Source organism: Salvelinus fontinalis, chromosome 24, assembly GCF_029448725.1.
Source record: "Salvelinus fontinalis isolate EN_2023a chromosome 24, ASM2944872v1, whole genome shotgun sequence".
Taxonomy (NCBI): Eukaryota; Metazoa; Chordata; class Actinopteri; order Salmoniformes; family Salmonidae; genus Salvelinus; species Salvelinus fontinalis.
Genome location: NC_074688.1, coordinates 24,640,839 through 24,660,242, shown reverse-complemented (window position 1 = coordinate 24,660,242; position 19,404 = coordinate 24,640,839). Strand labels below are relative to the sequence as shown.

General features: G+C 41.1%; 2 protein-coding genes across 4 annotated transcripts; both read right to left on the bottom strand.

The window, feature by feature from the left end:
- Positions 1–5,238: 5,238 nt before the first annotated feature.
- Positions 5,239–7,773, bottom strand: LOC129822205 (dynein light chain 2, cytoplasmic). The gene is made up of 3 exons (XM_055880278.1): positions 7,592–7,773; positions 6,763–6,896; positions 5,239–6,585 (listed from the first exon to the last, which is right to left on the bottom strand). Exons 2-3 carry the CDS (start codon positions 6,892–6,894, stop codon positions 6,448–6,450), a joined length of 270 nt encoding a protein of 89 aa, XP_055736253.1. The 5' UTR covers positions 6,895–6,896; positions 7,592–7,773; the 3' UTR covers positions 5,239–6,447.
- Positions 7,774–8,407: 634 nt separating this feature from the next.
- On the bottom strand, positions 8,408–17,625 carry LOC129822204 (serine/arginine-rich splicing factor 1B-like). Of its 3 annotated transcripts, XR_008754463.1 has the most exons (5): positions 17,214–17,625; positions 16,653–16,843; positions 10,255–10,427; positions 9,298–10,006; positions 8,408–8,812 (listed from the first exon to the last, which is right to left on the bottom strand). XR_008754463.1 is itself a non-coding variant. In XM_055880276.1 (4 exons), exons 1-4 carry the CDS (start codon positions 17,402–17,404, stop codon positions 9,803–9,805), a joined length of 759 nt encoding a protein of 252 aa, XP_055736251.1. In that variant the 5' UTR covers positions 17,405–17,625; the 3' UTR covers positions 8,408–9,802. The 3 variants fall into 3 exon arrangements, 2 of the variants coding, with proteins under 2 accessions (XP_055736251.1, XP_055736252.1); XM_055880276.1 differs by having other exon boundaries at positions 8,408–10,006; XM_055880277.1 differs by lacking the exon at positions 8,408–8,812 and having other exon boundaries at positions 9,915–10,122.
- Between the last annotated feature and the right edge of the window lie 1,779 nt (positions 17,626–19,404).

Below are 19,404 nucleotides of genomic sequence, written 5' to 3'. Positions count from 1 at the left end.
GAAACTAGCCGGCCTGCTAGTGATAGTGGTGGAGCCAGCACCTCCACACGTGGGGATGTATCAACTCAGTCAAGTAGGCCTACTCCGCGACCCACAGCAACGCAGTCTTCTATGGACCAGTTTATGCCAAACTCTATGTCTGTAGCAAAACAAGGTCAAATTGATATTGCATTGGCTAAAATGATTGCCACCGATTTCCAGCCATTTTCGATCGTGGAGGACAGAGGTTTTAGAAATAATAGCAATAGTCTGAATCCAATGTACACAATTCCATGCAGGAAACCCCCTTCAAAATCACTTATTCTACAACTGTACGAGAGTACACAGGCTTCAGTGCGGGAAAGAGTCCAAACAGCTACAGCAGTTTGCCTTACCATTGACTTCAGGATATCAAGTGTAACCACTTCTTACATGTCGGTTACATGTCACTTCATTAAAGATTTTTCGATGTCTAGCTGTCTTCTGGACTGCTTTGAGTTCATCGACAGACACACCTCCCAGAACTTGGCAGAGGAACTGTTGAGAGTGGCCAGAGAATGGCAAGTAGATGGAAAAGTGGTCTGTTTTGTTAGCGACAATGCAGCTAACATAACCAAAGCCATGAAAATGTTCAAATGGACCCATCATCCATGTCTTGCCCACACAATCAACCGGATTGTAAGAGATGCTCTGAAGGTGATGAAGCCCACTGTGGACAAAGTGAAAGCAGCTGTGGAATACTTCCACAGGAGCACAGTAGGTGCTGAAAAACTAAAGTCTACACAATGCCAGATGGGGATGCCTGAGCTGAGACCTTAACAAGACTGCACTACGTGGTGGAATTCAACATTTTATATGTTGAAGCGGTTTCTTGAGTAAAAGGATGTCATCATCTCTACCCTGGCTATTGTCAATGCACCTGTTGATGCTCTGACCCAAGAGGAATGGGAGGTGGTGGAGGAGGTGTACAGAGTCCTGGAACCCTTTGAGCAGGTCACTGTGGAGATCAGTGGAGAGAGGTACAGTAAGCACTTATTACTACATCATTATTTAATCCAGTATTATATATGTAAATGAGCAGTAGATGAGAATGTAGTATCAGTAGACAAAACAGCTGCACTTGACCTCAGGTTTAAGAAGTTAGCCTTCAGTGATGCCAGCACCAGGGCAACAGGAAGAAGAGGGATCAGATGGAGCATAAGCACAAGCAGTAGTGCCACAAACATCTGCTGTTTGGATGCTGTTTGACGGGAGAGCAACTGGGGATGCAGCACGAAGGAATCTCTCAGCAGATGCCATAATGGAGGTCCGATCCTATTTGGAGGAGCCCCTCCTCCAAAGATCTGCAGATCCTCTGAGCTGGTGGAAGAACAACACCTCTGTCTACCCACGGCTTACTAAAGTCATGACAGGGAGACTCTGCATAGTGGCCACATCCATTCCCTCTGAGAGGTTCTTCTCGAAAACGGGACAAATAATTACTGAGAGAAGAAACCACATCAGCCCCTCGATAGTGAGGCAGCTTGTATTTCTGAATGCAAATCTCTCATAAAATCAAATATGGTCAGCATTGCTGTGTGCTGCTGGTTATAACATGGCAATAAAGAAGAGAGAGAAAAGAGGGACCAGTTTAATGTTTTAAGTGGGATGCTGCAGTTTTGCACATTGTTATTTGTTTTTCTTTGATATGGTGCAATATTCTATTATTATGTTGTTCAGATTGTATTCGTTTTGAATTGTTACATTTATATGCACTTGGTTTATATACATTAAAAAAGTTATACTTGAAATGCACATGTGTAATAACATCCTTATTTTTTACATTTATTTCAATTTGTGGGATGCTGCAGTTTTGCAAATTGTTATTTATTTTTCTTTGATATGGTGCAATATTCCATAATGCTGTTCACATTGAATTCGTTTTGAATGGTTAGATTTATATGCACTTTGTTTATATACATTAAAAAGCAAATGTTTAATAGCATTCTTTTACATAACAAACCAATGCATATTTAAATACATTGTAGTTAAGGTAGAGTATGATTTAATTTAATAATTTAATTATAATTGTTTTAACACCAATCATAGTCAAACTATCGCAAACTGTTTGACTTGAAAAAATACAAAACATATTATTTTTAAAGAGCCGTTTGGGAGCCAAAAGAGCAGGCTGTTTTTGGTGAGCTGAGGCGAACGAGCCGGTTCACTGAAAAGAGCCGGAATGCCCATCACTAGCCTCGATCTCTGTCTGCCTGCTTTACATAGCAAGACACGGCCATATGACTCACTGCCTGTAGGAGCACACCATTTTCGTGAACACGGTGGTCTACCTAATAAACTGCCCATTGAGGCATAGCGTCCAGTAAATAACAAGCAGCCTGGGACCAAGGACATTAGCATGTATACATTTTTAACAGCCTTTTCACATACATAATTTGTATGAGAACAATTTCACGTATATCTGACCCATATCACGTGGCATCAAATCAAATTGTATTTGTCACATGCTTCGTAAACAACAGGTGTAGACTTACAGTGAAATGCTTACTTACGGGCCCTTCCCAATAATGCAGAGATACAAATAAAAAAAAGATATTGAAAAATGTATAACACGAGTAACGTGTACTTGGCTATATACTGTAAATGGGGTACCAGTACACCGAACTGATGTGCAGGGGTACGAGGTAGCTGAGATCGATATCTAAATATAGGTAGAAGTTAAGTGACTAGGCAACAGGATAGAAATGCACAGATATACAGTACCAGTCAAAAGTTTGGACACACCTATTGATTCAAACGTTTTTCTTTATTTTTACTATTTTCTACATTGTAGAATAATAGTGAAGACATCAAACCTATGAAATAACCCATATGGAGTCATGTATTAACCAAAAAAGTGGTAAACAAATCTAAATATATTTTCTATTTTAAATTCTTCAAAGTAGCCACCCTTTGTCTTGATGACAGCTTTGCACACTCTTGGCATTCTCTCAACCAGCTTCACCTGGAATGCTTTTGCAATAGTCTTGAAGGAGTTCCCACATATGCTGAGCACCCAAACCATCTCAATTGGGTTGAGGTTGGGTGATTGTGGAGGTCAGGTCATCTGATGCAGCACTCCATCACTCTCCTTCTTGGTCAAATAGCCCTTACACAGCCCAGAGGTGTGTTGGGTCATTGTCCTGTTGAAAAACAAATGATAGTCCCACTAAGCGCAAACCAGATGGGATGGCGTATCGCTGCAGGATGCTGTGGTAGCCATGCTGGTTACGTGTGCCCTGAATTACAAATAAATCACTGACACGGTGGGAACCACACATGCGGAGATCATCCGTTCACCTACTCTGCGTCTCACAAAGACACGGCGGTTGGAACCAAAAATCTCAAATTTGGACTAATCAGACCAAAAGAAATATTTCCACCGGTCTAATGTCCATTGCTCGTGCTTCTTGGCCCAAGCAAGTCTCTTCTTCTTATTGGTGTCCTTTACTAGTTGTTTCTTTGTAGAAATTTGACCATGAAGGCCTGATTCACACAGTCTCCGAACTGTTGACGTTGAGATGTGTCTGTTACTTGAACTCTGGGAAGCATTTATTTGGGCTGCAATTTCTGAGGCTGGTAACTCTAATAAAGGTATCCTCTGAAGCAGAGGTAACTCTGGGTCTTACTTTCCTGTGACGGTCCTCATGAGAGCCAGTTTCATCATAGTACTTGATGGTTTTTGCGACTGCACTTCAAGAAACTTGGAATTTTCCTGATTGATTGACCTTCATGTCTTAAAATAATGATGGTCTTTTGTTTCTTTTTGCTTATTTGAACTGTTCTTGCCATAATATGGACTTGGTCTTTTACCAAATAGGGATTTCTTCTGTATACCAATCCTACCTTGTCACAACACAACTGATTGGCTCAAATGCATTGAGAAGGAAAGAAATTCCACAAATGAACTTTTAGCAAGGCACACATGTTCATTGAAATGCATTCCAGGTGGCTACCTCATGAAGCTGGTTGAGAGAATGCCAAGAGTGTGCAAAGCTTTCATCAAGGCAAAGGGTGGCTACTTTGAAGAATCTCAAATATAAAATATGTTTTGATTTGTTGAACACTTTTTTGGTTAGTACATGATTCCATATGTTATTTCATAGTTTTGATGTCTTCACTATTATTCTACAATGTAGAAAAAAGTAAAAAATAAAGAAAAAATCTTGAATGAGGGTCCAAACTTTTGACTGGTACTGCATATTGCATATGGCACTATGATTCGACTGAGCTTAAAACGTGACGAATAACTAGCTCTATCGGCTGTCTGCTTTTCAGGACTGTTCCTTGAATATTTACAATTTATTCATTTGAATCAGCTGTGTAGTGCTGGGGCAAAAACATGCACCCAGGTGGGTGTGGGCCCCAGGACTGAGTTTGGGAAACCCTGATCTAAAGTACAAAGCATTCCAGACCTGTACAACCACAGGCTATTGAGTCTGGTGCAACCCACTTCAATGTACTGTATCTCATCCATCATCTAGCTCTTTTGTCATTCAAGCCTTGGATAGATTAGCAGTGGAAGGACAGATCCTTACTCCCAGATCCTTCCCTCACCTGGCTGTCAGGTAACGGACCACACATTCAGAGGTGTAGTGAACAGGATGTGCCACTGGAGTGGAGAATGGTTACCACGCTGAGAATCAAAAAGCACATAATTTTTATAACCACATGCGTGTCTTTAATTCTACTTTAAAAACCGAGAACATTGATTCAGTCAGTGTACGTTTCCCTGTAAAGCCTATTTGTGGTCCGATCACGGTCTGTCACTTGTCCTTCACTTTGTCTTCTGTAGTCTTGCCTCCAATTGACCTCTATGCAAAACGAATGTCTTCGGAACTAGTAAGGGTAACATACTGCTAATTGGTTGCATCAATATTTCCCCTAATCAAAATTACTGCTCAGTTGCTGAAATAAACTACACTACACTCAGGTTGCCTTGTAGTGTTTGCACTCGAGTACTAAAAAGATCCCAAGCAGCACATACTGTATATAACATGCTACCTCCGAGGTTAATTAATTTGCCAGCCAATATCTGTCCGGATCTGTTCCTACACCTCCAAACAGGAACAACCTTACTGAAAATTAATGGCCAATTGCCCAAATAATGTGTTTTGGGCTCCACCCACTGTAACTGTCCATGGTTTTGAAACAATGACTACACATTTTACTGCATCGTCAAAGACATGGTTAAGTAATCACAAAACTATTGAACGTGAACAGGATACAATGAAATGTTTAATCATTGACTTGATTATAGATTGACTACATTAAAGTTAAGTTTACTGGACACCTTTAAAAGGGACACTTCAGCATTTTGGTAACGAGGCCCTTTAGCTACTTGCCAGGAGTCAATTATAACTTTGATCCGTTAACCATAGACTTCCAGTCCTTGCGCTATCTATTAGCAACTTTGAGTCATTACACCAATGCTAGGTAGCATTAGCTCACGAAACAACCTCCAACTTCCTTCACACTTGAGACATAAAAAAAAAATGGTATCAAGTTAATCTTACTCTGGGAAAGTAGATCTAGGGCCTCTGACGGAATATCCCTTCAGTGAAGTGCAATTGATTTCAGGTGCCCATGAACTGAGAATAAGAGGTACGTCTGTGCAAATCATACAGCAATTTGCATTAAACTATAAACAGAAACAACCAACATAGCAAATAAAGTAAAAAAAGTATCCACTGAAGATTAATATTTTCTTACAATTTGAAAGTCTACAAGAGGACCTGAACACCAACATTCAGTCCTTTGTTGCACAGCCAGAATAGGTTCAAGTGTGGATGGTGTCAACCCTCTGCAAATGGAACCTCCAAGCATCTAAACAAGTCAGCATTGGAACTCTGACTTGGAATACAAATAGCAATAGAAAAATGCCAGATAAGACATTCCAGCTCATGAAATAAGATTGTGGGAAAATGGGATAGATAACAGCAGTTGCAAATCTGTGACGACGTGTCCAATCACACTGCGCTAGGCTCACTTGTACCTCTGGCAATACAGGCATTACAAACTGCTGTAGTACGTCAACGTCTGGAGCAACTAAACACATTTAAAAATGACAGCACAGAAGTCACTGAAAACAAAACAGCTCTGGGGGAAAGCAGATGCAGAACTACAATCTCTAGCTTTCCTTTATTATACAATCAAAGGCCACTGTTAAAGCATTTACAAATTAATTATAACAAACATCTCTTCCAGTTGCATTTTATGGAAACTAGTGAAAAGTAATATTTTTTTTACTGTAACATATACACATTAAATATGGTACATCTTAATCCATGCAGTTGTGCACAGCCAGTTTTGTATCATCATGGTATGTTTATATTTTAATATTTGAAGTGTATGGGAAGTTGTGACATCAGCCACCAGTGCATTACAGTCCAGGTTGGGAAGAGAGGCACTCCAGGCCTCAAAGAGAACTCAGCCAGACTTGAAGAGGAGGATGGCCACCTGCCCTAAGTAGAAGTAGATGAAATGCTTTGTCTCATGAGTGACATAGCTGCCGAAGTTCCTTCCAACAATGCAATGCCATGTAGGGTTATACTTCTTGTCAAATTCCTACAGGGATTTAAAAGCAGGGCTTTAGTAATCAATGACTGCATGAGGAAGAAAATGACCTCATGGCATGCACATCTTGCAGCCTGGTCATCGTATTTAAACAGTTTGCACCATGGAAGACGTCACTAATTGGAATACATAGGCCAAAGGCCTGACACTACAGTATTCACATCTCACCTTCTTTATGTAGGCTGCAATGTCCTTCTCTATATTATACTTCTCCATGGCCTGGGTAGCACAGTCCACTGCGTCCTGCTGCATGTCCTCAGACATGTCAGCATTCTTGATTACTGCCTTCCTGTCAGTCATGCCTGCAAACAAGGACAAAAAAAAGAAACAAGTCTAAACTAATGCAATTACAGATACAAAATGACAAGTCTAGTGAGGTGATAAAGCCGGAATTCACAGGTAACACGTGCAGCCATGATTGGCTTACCCAGTCTTCACCGTACAGTGCGGTTTACGATGAAAATCAAAGGATTAACCAATCAAGTGCAGATATATGATACAATGTTGCAATCAACGCGGTTCTATCAGTGTTTCCGAATGAACTGAATAGCTAGTCTATATTTCGGCTCCAGATTACGTTGAGTGACTACGACCCTATGCTGGTTAGGTACAATACGAATAGGTTGCGGAAGAAACGCGATACAGGTAAAATTAAAAATCACATGGCGACATTACATTTATACAATTAGGAATCTGTCCACTGAAATGCACAATTCTAGTCTAGTTCAAACATCAATATACATTTACTATTAGTTTAATTTCTACATAGAATTCCTTTAAATTATGGATGATTTTACAGGTCCGAGGGTGATCGGATTCGTGCCAATAGCCTGCAGGTGGTAGTGATTGCGCATTAGTACATTTTTTCGATTTAAATTCACAATAGAAAGTAGGCTACCTTGTACGAGAAACTTCGCTTCAATTAGACAACCTGAATCACCAGCATCCATGCAAGTCAAGTGTGAGTGCGTGCAGGCTACCAAACATTGTCACTCACCTTATTTAGGAGATGCTGATACTATCCCCTTCGTAATCAGGTAATTCCCCTTAGTGGATATCAAGCGTTGCTTACTTGCTGGATCGTGCTGCGACAAATTATTTTATAAGATTTACTCAAAGCAAATATGTGGGGAAACTGCCCTCGTAAAATACCTCCCCCGCCCTACACAACTTACCCTGCCATTGGCTGAGCTGCTACCTCTTCTTGTGTTTTGAGCATTTTCTAGCAGCTCCTCTCTGCCAGCATCTTATTTCATCCCACAATGCATCGTTAACAATACATGGTGAGGTAAGTAGAGAAGGCCTCCTGGCAAACTCGGCTGTACGGAGTATTTAATTATGCTTGATGTGTTAGTTTATTGATAACAACACCAATGAATGTATGAGAGATTATATAGGCTTATATTAATTTAATAGAAATATAATCCGTTTTTACTGGACTTTATATTGTCTGTGTGAGATGTATATAAACATCTGCTTGGAATGACATTTCCTCACTACCGCATACAACTCTTAACAGGCTGTGTTATCACTTATTTCAGTTTATATTCAGTCATTTCTTGATTAAGCCTAGTCCTGGACTAAAACAGAGTAAATTATGAATCTCCTTTGAAATAGTTTAGTCCAGGACTAAAATTAATCTGTGTCTGGAAAACAGCCCCATGGTGTAAAATGTAATACATTGGAGTAGATGGTTTACTAGGGTTTTCAATTAGGACTACAAATAAGCATGTATCTTCTCTTATTACATCATAGGGCCATGAAGATCAGCTTTAACATTCATTCAAAAGAAAAAAAAACTAAAAACCAGGTATGTCTTTTCAGGATTTTATTGAAAATGCTAAACTGAAAGAGTAAATTTAAGTAATAAAGACAGACTAACTATACTAAATATAATCCCCAACCATCCCACATTTTAATGCCTTATTTACCAGACTCCTTGCATCCTTTGATCCAACTTCCTGGTCCTCAGTTTCCTTCTCTTACTCCAAAAACGTAAATAATCCTTAAGACTCTGCGCATATTTACCGCTCAAAAATTGAAATAAACTGGGCCATTCAAAAAGTTGCATCTACGATTCCTTAATTAGTTCAATTGATTTGATTCCTGGAAAATGGATCCCGTTCCAAGCATCCATCCTTGCCTATCCCTTCCCTAAACGCTCCACTGATCCGGCTCCAAGGATTGGGATCCACTGAGCCACTCCTCCAATCAAAACCTTGAAATACCAGGGAAAAATCAGAGGGAAACCATTAGAATCATGTCTGATTTGGGCCCAGCCCACTTCTTATATTGTGCACTCATGACATGTCACTACTAATGATCAATTTAAAAAATGTCTGAGCACCAAAATCATCAAATTCAGTTTAATTAAAAAATATATATATTTCTCAATGTTTGAGCTGAAACAAGCCCAGAGCCCCTGTCAAATTAAACCAGCATCTATAGAAGAAAAGATAAAGGGTTCTTATGTAACATTAAAGTCGAAAAGGTACACCTAAGGACATTGGTCCTGGCACAAAACCAAATACATGCACTGTTTATCAGTGCTTAAAAAAGGTTGCCAAACAATAAGTGTATATATATATATATATATATATATATATATATATAATATAGAAAATTGTGCCACATTCAAGAGAATCATGCATCCTGTAGCAACAATTTTATCGATAGATGCAAATAATCAATACTAAAGCATACCATTGCCTCGACCTGACTCCTCCTAAGATGTCCTATCCTGATCAAACAAATGAAATGTGCTCCACAACTTTTATTCCAAATCACTCTTTAATCCTTATCTTCAGATGTCTAAAGGAAGACACAAGGGTAAAACAGTTTAGCAATGAGACTCCCGACATCCCATGAAAAAGTACATCTCAATTTTCCAACACTTACAAAAACATTGATCTCATTAAAAAGAACAACCGGGTTTCAAGTGTTGCAAAAATTGAGGACAGACAATAGGTAAATCAAAATGAATTGAAAGGGATCAAAACAAAATGACTAAAGTAGGGAGGGTCAGGGGAGGGAGGAAAGGTGACAGGAGGGGATACACCTACATACCAAGACCTTCCACTAGGACATCAGGAGATGCAATGCAAAAATTCAAATCTATAGTTGACTTCTGGAAAAACTCAAAAGGGGGTAAAAACAAGTGGAGAGGGGAACTGTTTACAGGGGATCCACCAAAAGGACAACACAGAGTTTAGGAACGGGAGCGAGAGCGGCTATGGCGAGGAGAGTAGCGAGGAGATCCTCTGCCACCACGGGTACCACCACCGCGAGAGTTGCTGCGGCTGCGACTGGCTGCGCTGCGGCTCCTGCTTCGACTGCGGCTCCTGGAACGTGATCTTCCATAGCTCGGGCTGCGGGGACCATCTACTTTCACGCGAACGTAAGCGGTCTCTCCCTGGTAGACACACAAAAAGAACTGGACGTTGAAACGAAAAGTATTTCCACCTCAAACGGTTCCTTCCATTGCATCAAAACAAGCCTTCAGTTCTTGAAAGGCTGCACAAGTAGTCGCTGGATTGAAAGTGGGGAAAGGTTGAGGGGAAAGATTCAAGTGTTATTAGTCACTTTAGTTATCTTTAACAAAAATAGAATCATATCCTTACAATCAAATCCATGAACAACCAATCAAACCTGAAAGCATACCTCGTGTGATCGGAATTTGGTGTTATCCAGCTTTCGAACAGCGTAGGTCATGTCTTCTTTGCGCACAAACTCCACAACTCCAGTTCCATCTCTGAAAACGTCAGCATAACATACATCCCCAGCCTCACGCATGTGATCCTTGAGGTCCTGCCAGCTGCCACTCTGAGGAAGCCCTTTGGAGAGAAGAGCATATAAATTAGATATGTTTTACTCAGTGATAACTTTCAACACTTTGCTCAATAGTACAAACTTGCTCAATAGATCTGTGGCATAGCAGTATAATTCAGAATCTGCACAGAGAATAACTAAACCAGGCTGGTTCTACCCCACCAGAAACAATGAACTAATGTAGAAGACATGGATATGAAATAACTATCAATATTTAGTGGACCAAAAGACCACCGCTTCCATCTGGCGAAAAAGTAACTAGCCAATCAGCGGGTAGCCTCTGCAGAGTACCCAAAAACCAGATGTTCCAGCGATACTCCATCTTAACTCCTCCTCCACATTTACTGGATTGGTTGAACAGTGCAGAAGAGGTCTGCCCAACAGTTTATTTTCCTTCTCGCCAAGACCCGAGGTGCGTTCAGTTGACTTCGACGTTTGATACATTCTTGAACTAAGTTACGGTCGCTGGGTATGACGAGTATATAAAGGGCAGTGGCCATGTTGACAGCGTTCCCCAACCCCTCCTAGTTTTTCAACTGGTCATACTGAATGCAGCCCAGTATGTAGGGGACCTAGTTTCAGGTGATTACTTTACACCTGCTATGTTAACACAGGGAGTCCATTTGTTAGTGAAATACAGAAGACCACCAGCACAGTGTTGTTGAAATATTAAAGACTTAAGTTACCGTTTGTACAGTAGGTCAACATGGTGGCATGCAGTGCAACATATTATGTATATCAACTAGAGGTTGATCGATTAAATCGCCATGCCGATTAATTAGGGCCGATTTCAAGTGTTCATGACAATCGGTAACCTATTGCAATCCACAAGGAGACTGCGTGGCAGGCTGACCACCTGTTACGCGAGTGCAGCAAGGAGCCAAGATAAGTAGCTAGCTTGCATTACACTTATCTTATAAAAAACAATCGATCTTAACATAATCACTAGTTAACTACACATAGTTGATGATATTACTAGTTTAAAACTAGCTTGTCCCGCGTTGCATATAATCAATGCGGTGCCTGTTAATTTATCGTCGAATCACAGCTTACGTCGCCAAACGGGTGGTGTTTTAACAAAAGCACAAGGTATATGCAGCAGTTTAGGCCGCCTGGCTCGTTGCGAACTGTGTGAAGACCATTTCTTCCTAACAAAGGCCGGAATTAATTTGCCATAATTTTACATAACATTGAAGGTTGTGCAATGTAACAGCAATATTTAGACTTAGGGTTGCCACCCGTTGGATAAAATACGGAACAGTTCCGTAATTAACTGAAATAATAAATATTTGGTTTTCGAAATGATAGTTTCCGGATTTGACCATATTAATGACCGGAGGCTCATATTTCTGTGTGTTTATTATAATTAAGTCTATGATTTGACATAGCAGTCAGAGGTGGTAGGCAGCAGCAGGATCGTAAGCATTCATTCAAACAGCACTTTCCTGCATTCGCCAGAAGCTCTTCGCAATGCTTGAATCACAGCGCCGTTTATTACATCAAGCTTATCAACTCCCAAGATTAGGCTGGTAATACTATAGTGCCTATAAGAACATCCAATAGTCAAAGGTATATGAAATACAAATGATAGAGAGCCCTATAATAACTACAACCTAAAACTTCTTAACTTGTTTGGGATAGAGGGCAGCACTTTCACTTTTGCATGAAATGCGTGCCCAGATTAAACTGCCCGCTACTCTGTCCCAGATGCTAATATATGCATATTATTAGTAATATTGGATAAAAAACACTGAAGTTTCTAAAACTGTTAGAATGATGTCTGAGTATAACAGAACTCATATGGCAGGTGAAAACCTGAGAAATACAACCAGGAAGTGGGAAATCTGAGGTTTGTAGTTTTTCAAAGCTTGGCCTACCGAATACAGTGTGTATGGGGTTAAATTGCACTTCCTAAGGCTTCCACTAGATGTCAACCGTCTTTAGAAACTTGTTTCTGGCTTCTGCTATAAAGGAGGGGGGAATGGGAGCTGAATGAGTCATGGGTCTGGCAGAGTGTCTCAGGCTCGTGACGCGCACTCCCGACAGTTGGCTCTCGTTCCAATGCTTTGCGCAGACAATGGAATTCTCCGGTTGAAACATTAATGATTTATGTTAAAAACATCCTAAAGATTGATTCCATACATCATTTGATATGTTTCCACGACCTGTAACGGAACTCTGAGTTCTTGTCTGGACGCAGTGCTCATGAAGATGGATTACTGGGCAGAAAACGCTAACAACTAATGGCTATTTGGACATAAATGATGGACTTTATGGAACAAAGTCATTTATTGTCGAACTGGGATTCCTGGGAGTGCATTCTGATGAAGATCAAAGTGAATATTTATCATGTTATTTGTAACTTCTGTTGACTCCAACATGGCGACTATTTCTTTGGCTGGGTTGGGCTCTTAGCGCCGTACTCACATTATGCTTTTTCCGTAAAGTTTTTTTGAAATCTGACACAGCAGATGCATTAAGGAGAAGTCTATCTTTAATTCTGTGAATATTACGTGTATTTTTTATCAATGTTTATTATGAGTATTTCTGTGGCTATCTGCAAAAACATCTGGAATCAAAACATTACTGCACGTAACGCGCCAATGCAGAGATTTTTGGACATAAATATGCACATTATCGAACAAAACATACATGTATTGTGTAACATGATGTCCCATGAGTGTCCTCTGATGAAGATCAAAGGTTAGTTAGTGATTAATTTTATCTATATTTCTGCTTTTTTTGACTTGGCTCTGAACTAACATAATCATATGTTGTGCTTTCGCTGTAAAGCCTTTTTGAAAATCGGACACGATGGGTAGATTAACAAGATGTTTATCCTTCATTTGCTGTATTGGACTTGTTTAACTTTCTTCTCCAACACTGTTTTTGCATTATTTTAACCAAATTGAACATGTTTCATTATTTACTTAACTAAATTGATTTTGTATTATATTAAGATAAGCTTTCATTTAGTATTGTGGCAATTGTCATTATTACAAATACACTGCTCAAAAAAATAAAGGGAACACTTAAACAACACAATGTAACTCCCAAGTCAATCACACTTCTGTGAAATCAAACTGTCCACTTAGGAAGCAACACTGATTGACAATAAATTTCACATGCTGTTGTGCAAATGGAATAGACAAAAGGTGGAAATTATAGGCAAGACACCCCCAAAAAAGGAGTGATTCTGCAGGTGGTGACCACAGACAACTTCTCAGTTCCTATGCTTCCTGGCTGATGTTTTGGTCACTTTTGAATGCTGGCGGTGCTCTCACTCTAGTGGTAGCATGAGACGGAGTCTACAACCCACACAAGTGGCTCAGGTAGTGCAGTTCATCCAGGATGGCACATCAATGCGAGCTGTGGCAAAAAGGTTTGCTGTGTCTGTCAGCGTAGTGTCCAGAGCATGGAGGCGCTACCAGGAGACAGGCCAGTACATCAGGAGACGTGGAGGAGGCCGTAGGAGGGCAACAACCCAGCAGCAGGACCGCTACCTCCGCCTTTGTGCAAGGAGGTGCACTGCCAGAGCCCTGCAAAATGACCTCCATCAGGCGGAGGTGCATGTGTCTGCTCAAACGGTCAGAAACAGACTCCACGAGGGTGGTATGAGGGCCCGACGTCCACAGGTGGGGGTTGTGCTTACAGCCCAGCACCGTGCAGGACGTTTGGCATTTGCCAGAGAACACCAAGATTGGCAAATTCGCCACTGGCGCCCTGTGCTCTTCACAGATGAAAGCAGGTTCACACTGAGCACATGTGACAGACGTGACAGAGTCTGGAGACGCCGTGGAGAACGTTCTGCTGCCGGCAACATCCTCCAGCATGACCGGTTTGGCGGTGGGCCAGTCATGGTGTGGTGTGGCATTTCTTTGTGGGGCCGCACAGCCCCCCACGTGCTCGCCAGAGTTAGCCCGACTGCCATTAGGTACGGAGATGAGATCCTCAGACCCCTTGTGAGACCATATGCTGACACATGCACATTTGTGGCCTGCTGGAGGTCATTTTGCAGGGCTCTGGCAGTGCACCTCCTTGCACAAAGGCGGAGGTAGCGGTCCTGCTGCTGGGTTGTTGCCCTCCTACGGCCTCCTCCACGTCTCCTGATGTACTGGCCTGTCTCCTGGTAGCGCCTCCATGCTCTGGACACTACGCTGACAGACACAGCAAACCTTTTTGCCACAGCTCGCATTGATGTGCCATCCTGGTTGAACAGCACTACCTGAGCCATTTGTGTGGGTTGTAGACTCCGTCTCATGCTACCACTAGAGTGAGAGCACCGCCAGCATTAAAAAGTGACCGAAACACCAGCCAGGAAGCATAGGAACTGAGAAGTGGTCTGTGGTCACCACCTGTAGAATCACCCCCTTTTTGGGGGTGTCTTGCTAATTGCCTATAATTTCCACCTTTTGTCTATTCCATTTGCACAACAGCATGTGAAATTTATTGTCAATCAGTGTTGCTTCCTAAGTGGACAGTTTGATTTCATAGAAGTGTGATTGACTTGGAGTTACATTGTGTTGTTTAAGTGTTCCATTTATTTTTTTGAGCAGTGTATATATTAAAATATATATATATATATATATAAATAAAAATTGGCCGATTTAAATCGGTATTGGCTTTTTTGGTCCTCCGATAAATCGGTGTTAAAATCATAATCTGTTGACTTCTAATATAAACCCAACCCACATTACACAAGGGTGTTAGAGTCAATTGTTTGTCGCATCACCTATGCGAGAATTCTACAAAAAGAGGTGATCAAGTAAATCACTAAACGTCAATGGTCATCAAATTAATAAATCATTTGAAAACCTGAACGTGGAAGTTAACCAGAAAATATCCCTCTAGTGGTGTGGGGGCTGTGCTTTGGCAAAGTGGGTGGGGTTATATACTTCCTGTTTGGCCCTGTCCGGGGGTATCATCGGATCTCTCCCTCTCGGAGGACCTGAGCCCTAGGACCATGCGTCAGGACTACCAGGCATGATGACTCCTTGCTGTCCCCACTCCACCTGGCCTTGCTGCTGTTCCAGTTTCAACTGTTCTGCCTGTGGCTATGGAACCCTGACCTGTCCACCGGACGTGCTACCTGTCCCAGACCTGCTGTTTTCAAGTCTCTACAGACCGCAGGAGCGGTAGAGATACTCTTAATGATCGGCTATGAAAAGCCAACTGACATTTACTCCTGATTATTATTTGACCATGCTGGTCATTTATGAACATCTTGGCCATGTTCTGTTATAATCTCCACCCGGCACAGCCAGAAGAGAAGAAGGCCACCCCTCATAGCCTGGTTCCCCTCTAGGTTTCTTCCTAGGTTTTGGCCTTTCTAGGGAGTTTTTCCTAGCCGCCGTGCTTCTACACCTGCATTGCTTGCTGTTTGGGGTTTTAGGCTGGGTTTCTGTACAGCACTTCGAGATATTAGCTGATGTACAAAGGGCTATATAAAATAAGCTTGATTTGAACCATGTCTAAAACAAAAATCACAATACTGTAAGTTGTGATATTTACATGATATGAGCCCAAATGTAAAGTAAGTACCATGCTTAGAATGTCCAATTCTGTGGGACAGAATTTATGAAACCTGCGAAATTCATGTTCATATTTGCAAGGAGTATTCCTCATTCTACCCGAGTAAGATCGATGTGACATTGTATAGCAAACAAGTATGGGAAAGTCCTGAGGGTGTTTTACGGTGACCAGACGTCCTTGGACGGAAGTAAAGGTACGTCTTTCCTTCACCTCATATGTTCCAGAATGCCCTGACTAGACGTAAATCTGGAACACTCAAATTAGTATGTTACATTTGGTATTGTTACATAAGACTGGTACTTTAAATTAATGGGTTTAACATGCTATGCTGACATTTTCTTCCGTACATAGGAATTATCATATTAAGTAGCTAATTTGCATAGTCTGTTTTTCACAAAGCACGAAGATATGAGGACCCTACCGTAAAACTATTAGTCTTAAATTATTGTAATGATGTATTCAGTACTGCCTCATTTGCATAAGATCAGTTTATTTTAACCTACTCTGTTCCACATCAGCCCTGAAAATGTAATTAGAATATGACAACCCTATCTTGAGATATTGGACAGAACGTGTTGAAATTAAGACTCCAGACAAATGATTCGGTGCCATCACTGACCAGTGGCGACCCTTTCAGTACACTTGAAAATGAGACCTCAGCAATGGTAAGTCTCCAACACCCTAGTTACACAACTCACCTGAGACAATGACCCTGTACTCGGAGCGTCTGGATGGCGGCCCGTATCTGCCTCTAGGGGCCCCACCAACACCCCCACCACCACCAAAGCCGCCTCTCCCCCCACCCCTGCCGCTCCGAGGGAATTCAACTCGCAGCCTATAACCGTCGTAGTCATAGCCGTCTCGTCCGTACACTGCATCGTCGGCATCCCTGAAAAAGTGATAATAGAACATGTTAGTTAAACAATCGTCCACACAGCACCCTGTGGTGTACCTCATTAGCCGGCTAAACTAAACAGTTTACGATAACTCGTGGCGTTTAGTCGGCTAGCCGCAAACAAAGACACCTTCACAATGTGCCACTGCAGAAAGAGAAGAAACTAGCGATCAAGCCAATTAACGTTACATTCTTAAAACGAAAATAGCTAGTTACGTTAACGTTAGTTACATCTGCAAACTAAGTCAATTTACAACGACGTCGCATGAGAATAGATATTCAAGTTACAGTATAGTAACGTTAGCTGGCTAACTAGTAACGTTAGAGCAGTGCACAAGTTGCTAACAAGCTAGCCTTTAGCAACCTGGGATCTTCAAATTCGATAAAGGCAAAGGGAGGTCCTCCTCTTCGATTTTTCAAGTCGATGTCGCGAATAGCTCCATATTTGTAAAACACGTCCTCGACATCTTTGGTGCGAATATCAGGGGGTAGATTTCCGACGTAAATACGACAATCGTTATTTCCTGCAGGGCCTCGCACGACGCCTCCCGACATAGTAGCTAACGTTAGCTATTTTATTTTAGCCTTAGGTTGAAATAAAAAGCGAGTTCGCAAAACGTTATTCGAGAAGATCACAACCGATTAGAAAACCATATGAGTATAGTGCATAAACACAAAATAAGGTATCAATCGCGCTTAAAGTTGTCTGCTAGCTACACTTCTCCCGGTGCAGAACCGCGCTTCGTCGCGAGGGCATTCATGAATACCGGAAATGTGCCCAGTAGAGAACTCTAGAAATGCCTACCTCCGCCAAACAAAATAGTCCACAGTTGTACAGGGTTCACCTGTTAAAGAGACCTGGGTGTCAGTATGCCTCCCTGATAGAATACATGTTAAATCAATAAACACAGGTGTGTGATATTGGTATAATTATGCGAATAATTTCAGCTAAGAAGGTTTCAGGTGAGCAGATTATTCGATTATAATTGTTTGGCCATTATCGCCTTGCAATTTTAAATCGTCATAATTTATCAATTGGCCTTATGAGTAGTGGCCAGCAACCTATTATTATAGGCTGGCCTACACCAATAGTATTGCATTTACAAAGTATATACACACATACACTGTTTATGAATGAGGACCTTCTTGGAGCCTAATGTTTCACGCTTGGTCCCGACCCTTTCAGCGAATGTTTGTGAACCCAGTGCGATGCGCTTAATTTTCTGTGCGGTGTGAACACTCCAAAGGAACTCTAACCCCTCAAGGGGCCCAAAAGCGAAACGAACTGAGAGTTCACTTGAATTCTGCGGTCGGGTTCCAATTCTTTTAGGGCAATGTGAACGCGAAGCTCCTCAGGTTAGTTTGTCATTATTCCCGCACCACACACTAGACTACTGCGACAGTTTCCCTTTCCCTAAACACTCACATTGGTGCCACAAGAGAAAAGATGATGAATGTGTGGAGTTTTTAGTTAATAGTATTTGTTTGCAATATTTGATCTATAGGCTAAGAGAGCTTAATCAGCTGTTTATTGATTGTGGGGTTTGAATAGTGTGAGAAGAAAATCTATTTGGTAAGAATCACAACGTTGGGTACAAAATCATTTTTTTTATTTCACCTTTATTTAACCAGGTAGGCTAGTTGAGAACAAGTTCTCATTTACAACTGCGACCTGGCCAAGATAAAGCAAAGCAGTGTGACACAGACAACGCAGAGTTACACATGGAGTAAACAATAAACAAGCCAATAACACAATAAACAAGTCAATAACACAGTAGGAAAGTTTATATACAGTATTCTAGCTCTTAAAGGGGCAGTAGCCTACATTGGGTGTACAATTTTCAATTACAGCATTATTTATTCTGCAGTTATTCTGTTGTACATGTTAATAGTATATTCTGATGAAATTATTGTGTCTGATATTTTAATGAAATGCAATCTATTAGCTTCCAAAATGTAAGTAGGTATATCTAGCTGTCCGATAACACATTCTGATTGAATGGCTTGTCCTGCACTTTGTAAAAACCCAGAGTGCATGTTGGAAAAAGATTTTGGTTCCTTTCTAAACATATCAATGTGAATGCAAAGAGGACTCAGTCCACAACATAGGTGAAGTGAACTGGCAAAATAGTTTAGTCCTCATTCAGAGGCAAGGGCAGTGTGAATACAACAATTAATTAGTTCTTTAGCTTTTTTTTGTTCATCCTAAAGAGGACTGAGATGGGTTATTTTTAAAGAGGACTATGTGAAAACACCCTAATATATCACCGTCAACTACTCTTAAGCCAGTAGATGGTGCCATGGACCATGGTATGGGAGAGCAAATCAGATGACAAGCTACAAGTAGACTACTAGTTTATGGGTGAGGATAAATTAACTAAGAATTCTGTTAAAATCAAGAACTGTATAACATTCTCAGTTTGACTCTACTGTAGAAAATAATGTAAAAATCATGCAATGTGTAGGTAGGCCTACTCTTTGGTGCAGTTAAAATTAGTTTTATTTGTGAGTAGGCCTAGTCTCTCATGGACAGACTATGGAGCATGAGCATCTGA

What these genes read in the sequence shown, in the direction of transcription:
- LOC129822204 (XM_055880276.1), bottom strand. Translation starts at nt 17,404, where the DNA reads ATGTCGGGAGGCGTCGTGCGAGGCCCTGCAGGAAATAACGATTGTCGT. An exon ending in ATCGAATTTGAAGATCCCAG is followed by an intron (nt 16,844 to 17,213) that starts GTTGCTAAAGGC and finishes TCACTTTTTCAG; the next exon opens with GGATGCCGACGATGCAGTGT. An exon ending in GTACAGGGTCATTGTCTCAG is followed by an intron (nt 10,428 to 16,652) that starts GTGAGTTGTGTA and finishes TTCTCTCCAAAG; the next exon opens with GGCTTCCTCAGAGTGGCAGC.
- LOC129822205 (XM_055880278.1), bottom strand. Translation starts at nt 6,894, where the DNA reads ATGACTGACAGGAAGGCAGTAATCAAGAATGCTGACATGTCTGAGGAC. An exon ending in TTGCAGCCTACATAAAGAAG is followed by an intron (nt 6,586 to 6,762) that starts GTGAGATGTGAA and finishes AAATCCCTGTAG; the next exon opens with GAATTTGACAAGAAGTATAA.